The 6,910-nt window shown below is 39.4% G+C and overlaps 2 protein-coding genes across 3 annotated transcripts in view; one reads left to right on the plus strand and one right to left on the minus strand.

Moving 5' to 3' along the window:
- Positions 1-766: 766 nt before the first annotated feature.
- On the plus strand, positions 767-5,732 carry cltb (clathrin, light chain B). Of its 2 annotated transcripts, XM_020590943.1 has the most exons (6): positions 767-1,208; positions 1,859-1,905; positions 2,102-2,219; positions 2,370-2,481; positions 3,793-3,846; positions 4,182-5,732. In XM_020590943.1, exons 1-6 carry the CDS (start codon positions 1,046-1,048, stop codon positions 4,351-4,353), a joined length of 666 nt encoding a protein of 221 aa, XP_020446599.1. In that variant the 5' UTR covers positions 767-1,045; the 3' UTR covers positions 4,354-5,732. The 2 variants fall into 2 exon arrangements, with proteins under 2 accessions (XP_020446599.1, XP_020446607.1); XM_020590951.1 differs by lacking the exon at positions 3,793-3,846 and having other exon boundaries at positions 771-1,208.
- A 99-nt stretch (positions 5,733-5,831) lies between these two features.
- Positions 5,832-6,910, minus strand: part of higd2a (HIG1 hypoxia inducible domain family, member 2A) — a 1,660-nt gene continuing 581 nt past the window's right edge. Inside the window, exon 2 of the mRNA XM_020590962.1 lies at positions 5,832-6,584. Within this exon, the coding sequence (XP_020446618.1) occupies positions 6,418-6,584 (167 nt within the window). The 3' untranslated portion in view covers positions 5,832-6,417. The remainder of the gene's footprint in view (positions 6,585-6,910) is intronic.

Genomic DNA, 6,910 nt, shown 5'->3' on the forward strand with positions numbered 1-6,910 from the left:
GCCCCTTAGTTCCAGTGAAAGGAACTCTTAATGCCTCAGCATACCAAGACATTTTGGACAATTTCATGCTCCCAACTTTGCGGGAACAGTTTGGGGATGGCCGTTCCTGTTCCACCAGTGCACAAAGCAAGGTCCATAAAGGCATGGATGAGTGAGTTTGGTGTGGAAGAACTTGACTGGCCTGCACAGAGTCCTGACCTCAACCCGATAGAACAACTTTGGGATGAATTAGAGCGGAGACTGTGATCCAGGCCTTCTCGTCCAATATCAGTGTCTGACCTCACAAATGCGCTTCTGGAAGAATGGTCAAAAATTCCCATTAACACACTCCTAAACCTTGCGGACAGCCTTCCCAGAAGAGTTGAAGCTGTTATAGCTGCAAAGGGTGGACCAACGTCATATTAAACCCTATGGATTAAGAATCGGTTGTTACTCAGGTTGATTTGCATGTGAAGGCAGGCGAGCGAATACTTTTGGCAATATAGTGTATATAGGCCCATAATGACTTAACCTCCTCCATCATATTAGAACTATACCCTAAAATCACTGACACAACTGGCAAGCACTATTTCTTCATTGAGCGATAGCACATCATCCTATCAAAAAGTTAAAAAAAATAAATACATAAAAATAAAACCAAAAAATTAAAAGTAGCATTTAAAACATCACTGAGATGATTTAATTAAGTTGTCTCGGCCTACGGACAAATGCGATGCTGAAGATAACCAGCAGATGGAGACAAACTGCAACAAATGAAAAAAAGGTACCCTCGGCATGTTGCCTGGTTCCATCGTCACAGTGGCTGAACAAGTGAAGAAATCATGAATCATCTGTGAAGGCCTTGAGTCGAAGCTTAGTTTGTTTATTATAGGCGACATATTTGTTTGCCCTGTTGCCTACACTCGTCTATTTGGAGAAGGTGATATTCGACTGAAACATAAATTTGTTTTTGAAGTAACGTTGCAGAACTGGTTGCCTAATTTTGGGGGGCTTAAACGTTTGCTAGCTAAACCCACCGCTAAACTTATAAACACGTTTGTGAAAGATGGCTGACAACGGAACACACCCGGCAGAAGAGGACCCAGCCGCAGCTTTCTTAGCTCAACAGGAGAGTGAGATAGCGGGGATAGAGAACGACGGCGAGGGATTTGAGGCGCTGGAAGGGCCGGATGGCCAGCAACCTTTTCAGCCGCAGCCAGCTAACTATGGTATGGCAAGTTTGTCCCTGCGCTTACGCCAGTATCGGCTAGCAAGCAGACTAGCTAACTAAACCTAGCTAATATGCCCACCGGTACTTGGACAGGACTGATAACAGTTAGCGAACAATGCCCCCATCCCCTATCAATAACAACATCACTAGTTCATTTAGTAAGATTGTGTAGCAGTTTCTTAACACTGGCTAACCTGCTCATATACAACTTAGGCTAATGAAACGTTAGCCGTGTAGCTCTTAGCTAGATGACCGTAGTACGTTTGTTTTACACTGACAACGTTGCTACGTTAGTCATTACACAGCGCATCCTCCTTACGTTGAAACCCAGAAATTTCAAGCGGTCTGGCATCCTACCAACGCAGATTACAACTAAAGGAGTACACAATTTACAGTAACTTTATTTGATAGTAATGGAAATGCACTATATTGCGTTACCTTTTTTCACTGTCCCGAAAAATTACGTTTCATTAGCTGTCAAAACTGTACAAACAACGTCAGTGGCCAAACAGGTACTACTGCATTTCTGAAGTCTTTCACTCACAGAGATCAGTAGTTAGCTACTTAGCGACCTTACGTTAACCCACTTGGAAACTGTACACCTGCAAGAAGCCCATCTTAACATAAAACCTTTTCTCACAATGTTAGACGGTTTCGGAGAGGAGCCTATCACACTGAACGGGGATATATTTCAGGTGAGTTTAACGGCTATCTTCAACCTCTTTCTCACATATCATCTGTCTATCTCCTCTTTGTGTGTGGAGTTGTGATTTAATTTCCCTCTAGTTCTTTTGTTTTGGAATTCCTGTATATTATGATGTGATGGATTTACCATCTACATAGTATTTGTATAAAGTAGCAATTCTACAATGAAGCATATATTTTCAAAAGGAGTCCAATGGCCCAACAGACAACTATGCAGCCATCGCCCAAGTGGATATTCAGAGACAAGAGCCAGAGAGTTTACGCAAGTGGAGGGAGGAGCAGAAGACACGCCTTGAAGCATTGGGTGAGTAATATCAATGTTTGCACTGAGTATTAATCATAGTATATAGTGCACTAATGTGATGAATCTGTCATTTTGCATTCTTGTCTGACCTTTTCATTTCTGTTAGCATTTCCTTGACTACTCCGTTGTTTGCTTTTGCACCCTAACAAGACTCAGCATCCAAGGCAGCAGAGGCAGAGTGGAGAGAGAAAGCCAAAAAGGAGTTGGAGGACTGGCATGTACACCAGAATGAGCAGATGGAGAAAAACAAGGTCAACAACAGGTGAGTGGCTGACATGTCCCCTGTTAGCATCCAGAGCAGTAACAGTTGGTTTATCATTCTGATGCGATGATGTTGTAAACGCTACACTGAACACAGTCAATTCACTGTAACAACTCCCAAGTTTTGTACTGGCAGATTGTGATTTTCCTCAGTAGAAATCATTCAAAATTGTATTTTTTACTTTGCATATCAAATCAGTCAGGGCACCGCATGGTGACAGAGACAGTATACTAACTACACTTTATCATCCTATGCTTAAATTCTGTAAACTGCTCAATGAGCAATGTAAACAGTTGAACCACTGATGATGGACTTAATGCACTCATCATTCTCACGTTATCATATATATATATAATGCAAGTTCTTAATTTAACGTGTTGGACGCTAGATGACAATTTAATTAAAAGATGTGGTATTCCCCCCCTTTTTCATGAGTACCAACCAGCAAATAGCACTTTTTGTTGTTGTTTCATATTTTAACATGCAGTGCATAATACATAGCATAATGGATATTACAACAGTGTCATTGAGTTATCACCAGTTTATATGCATATTTTTTTTACTTTTGGTAAAATATCTGTATTATGAGAGAAGCCAAAGAGTGTAAATTAAACAGAAAATGATTGGCAAGGGGCACGATAAGGGATTTGGTCATGAAACTTTACGAACCTGGTCTTGTTCACAAACTTGGAACTGAAAAAGAAACCAGTTATCTGAACCCATCCCTAGTTATTTTAGTTTGGCTGCAGTCAATGTTGTATTTTATGCTCTCAAAAATATTGCAGCATTTCCTTTTCACAAACAAACTTACCTGTTTCTCTCTCACACTTTCCAACAGACTCTGTCATAGTCTGGCATGGTATCACCCTGCATTTGTGGCTCTAGTTTTTTCTCTGTCTCTGTGTCTGTGAAAGCACTGACAGACAATCCTCTAATGAGATCTCACTCTAGATCGCACACGCTGTGTGCCCAGTTAAATATCTGGGAAAACAAACAGGAAGTGAGCTAACTGGAAGGAATGCAAACAGTGCAGAGCAAATGTCAGTTTCCATCCATGCTACAGTCTTTGTATTTGTATTTGAAATGCTTTTGCCATTCCAGTCTTATTTATTAGGCACAGTAGGAGAGAGAAACTGTATTTAAATCTTAGACAGTTTTAAACATTTACCATTTTCATTTCACTTTAAGTTTCTCAGTCGCTTACATAATCTTTCTACTGCGGATGCTAACGTTTCTCTGCCTGTTGTTTGACACTGAAACTGTTCTCTTCTCCTTTTTTTCCCTGCTTTCTTGGCCTTGCCTGCGTACTAGGATTGCTGACAAGGCTTTCTACAAACAGCCCAACTCTGATGTTATAGGCTTTGTGTAGGTTTAGAATTCTTGCGCTTTTTTAATGTTTGCCCAACCCCATGAATTAGTACTATCTGACTTTCCACCTGATGCATGCCCCAGCACTAAAATTAACAGTCTGTTTTTGAAGGCCTAATTTAGTACTTGTATTTTTGATTGTTAGACAGGCCATAGGTTGTAATAAATATTAGTCATTGTCTCCAACAATGTGTATAATTTATTTTTAAAAAATGCATGAAGTCATTGTGTATCCTTGGCTCAGACAGTTTACTCTAATGGAAATGGTTCTGAAATCCCTCTAATATTGCAATTCATTCTTATCTTTCTGTGGTCTTCCCTCCCACCTGTAGAGCGTCGGAGGAGGCTTTTCTGGCAGAGACCGATGGCGAAAGCCCAGGAACTGAATGGGAGAGAGTAGCCCGTCTCTGTGACTTCAATCCAAAAACCAACAAACAGGCAAAGGATGTTTCTCGAATGCGTTCGGTCCTCATCTCTCTCAAACAGATGCCTCTAGTTCGCTAGAAGAGGTGGCTGGGAGAATTTTATTCTAGAAAACATTGCCTTTTCAGTTTTAACTCACGTCGCATCAGAAGAGCTTGTATTCCCTTTTCCTGGTATGTTTATAACCTTTGAAAACTTCCTGCCTTTCTTGATGCCTATTATACTGAAATAATCTGCTTAGTCTCACTCTCTGGTAAGAAGACGGACTGCTCTATTGTTACAACATCCCTTAGTCGGTCAGTTTTATCACTGCTATAATCAAGAATATATTGTTCCTGTAAGTTAATCATTTTCCTTCCCCTTTAACTTATAAATTATTAGGTCAACTTTGTTGCATGCCTCTGCCAATACCTTGGATGCATCATTTTTTAGTTTCATAAATTTGCATTTTGGTTGATAAACAGTTACTTATTAAGCACTATTAAGGATTAGATTGTAACCATTTATGACTGGCAACAGTGTCGAATTCTAAACACACATTCTTGGTTCACCTTTGTTGTATTGTATCCCAAATTACCATATTTACTGTAGCTAGCATATTTACAAGCTTGTGGCCTTTTTGATCTAGCTCTGACTCCATTTTGACTATTAAGCCAGATGGTGTTCCTCTTCAATTAGGCTAGTTTAAGAAAAAAAATAACAACCAAAGATTTCAGTTATCATCTAAATTTTAACTGGTTTTATGGACCATGTTGGTATTGCACCAATGTTTTAAGATTTTGGATCAATGTGTTTGTTTCACATGTTGCCTATTGGGACATTATGAATGCTGAAAAAAGTGAATGTTAAAAGGGAACTGGAAAATAAAAACAATGGAGTCTGATCATCTAAATTAGTTTGTCCTTAAATATTTTCCAGGTAGACTGGTACTATCAAAATGGCCTGGAGATAAATCACTTGAGTTCCAGCTGATAAAGTTCAAGTGTGAGGAGATGAAGGTTCCTACTCCCATGCCCACAACTCTGAGGGTTGTGCTTCTGTGAAACCAATGCATCTGAGGCATTTACACACACTCTTTAGCTTTCAGATGTTGAAAACACAACAATGGGCCTCATTCACCAACTGTTAAGAGCAAATTTTAAAAATGTTTTTGTGAAGATTCAGGCATTAACTATGTTTTCCAGTTCACCCACTCAAGATTATGCACATTTATGTGAAATAATTGGTTTCCTATAATTCTGACAGAAGATTATAATTACAATAACATTTTTCATTTTTTTTTATAATTTCCATTTATTTAACAAAGTCAGATATTGTGGTGTTTTTATTTAAATACACACTACATCTAATATACTAAGCAATTAATTGCTTGTTTATAAATTAATGCATTAAAATTAATTAGTTCTACAATGTGCTTATTCCTCTGATGTTGGGCAGCTGGACGGGACCGGGTGCACACATGGAGGTGAGCCTGTCCTCCACTGATCAGCGTCCCTGTTCTATGTTTGGTTGTCTCACAATTGAGTTACTTAAGTTTGTGCCCTTTTCATTGAATGTGCATATTTTTATGATGAGATTGGGCCTGTTGTTGGTTATCCTCCTCCCTGTTACTGTGTATCTACTCAGCCAGGCCATTAATATAAAAACTGTTAATAAACATCACCAGTGATTTTTTTTTAATTACTTGTTTAATAATAAAGATTATAGGTGACCCCTGAATCCAGTTGTATGATTTTTCTTATCTCACACTCACCTAGTTTAAATTAAGTTTACATCTCAAAATACATTCAAGTGTGATATATAGTTTTAGTGACAGTATATGAGATAAGTGAAAAACTTACTTTGGAGAAGAGCAAGTAACTATTCTACATTTAGATCCCACTGTATAATTAAAATAAAATTCACCTTGCTCACTTAACCTGGTGAAGAAGATGCTTAGTTTTTCTAAGACAAATATGTCAGCATGAGAAATTCAGTTTTCAAACAATAAATAAATGTAGGCCTTAACACAGGTATCTGAATAATGCTGAAAACAATATACGTTTTTAGAACATTCTGATAGAAAGATCAGTCCAAGTCCAAGTTTTGTCTGGGCTGATTCCAGATGAATGAAGGATGGCAGAGGTGTGTGGGACTGATCTATGTTCACTGCTTGGCTTTCAGAGCTGTGGCAAAGACACCGACGACTAGGGCAACTACAGTGAAGCCCTGAGCAAAGATACGAGTCCGCATCAACAGCTGGGACTGCCTGGTTTTCCCTTGATGGAAGGCACGGAGCCCGTACATCAGTGCTCCCGCTGTTGCCAAACACCCTGGAGAACAAACAACAAAGCATGACTTGCAGACGGGATTTAAAAACAATACACAAGTAAACAGGTTGACCTTCATCACAAACATGTACTGAAATGGTAATTTAACTCGCGGAACAGTGCACACAGCGGCGGTGAACTGACGCGCGTCAAAAGCATAAAATACTGAAGCACGTCCCTTTTCGGCACTGAATTCGCACCGCTCCCGGTGTGTTACGTGCCGCGCGTCACATGAAGTGGTGCCTAAAGACGCCAAACATTACTTCGTTGTCATCTGATACAATAAAACGTATTTCCGTAACGGATAAAAAGAATAGAGTGTACCAAAG

Source organism: Monopterus albus, unplaced genomic scaffold (genome assembly GCF_001952655.1).
Source record: "Monopterus albus unplaced genomic scaffold, M_albus_1.0 scaffold2.1, whole genome shotgun sequence".
Taxonomy (NCBI): Eukaryota; Metazoa; Chordata; class Actinopteri; order Synbranchiformes; family Synbranchidae; genus Monopterus; species Monopterus albus.

Excerpts from the sequence above, each read along its gene's own strand:
- cltb (XM_020590943.1), top strand. The coding sequence starts at position 1,046 with ATGGCTGACAACGGAACACACCCGGCAGAAGAGGACCCAGCCGCAGCT. Across the intron at positions 1,209-1,858 it reads GCCGCAGCCAGCTAACTATG|ACGGTTTCGGAGAGGAGCCT; the intron begins GTATGGCAAGTT and ends TCACAATGTTAG. Across the intron at positions 1,906-2,101 it reads TGAACGGGGATATATTTCAG|GAGTCCAATGGCCCAACAGA; the intron begins GTGAGTTTAACG and ends TATTTTCAAAAG.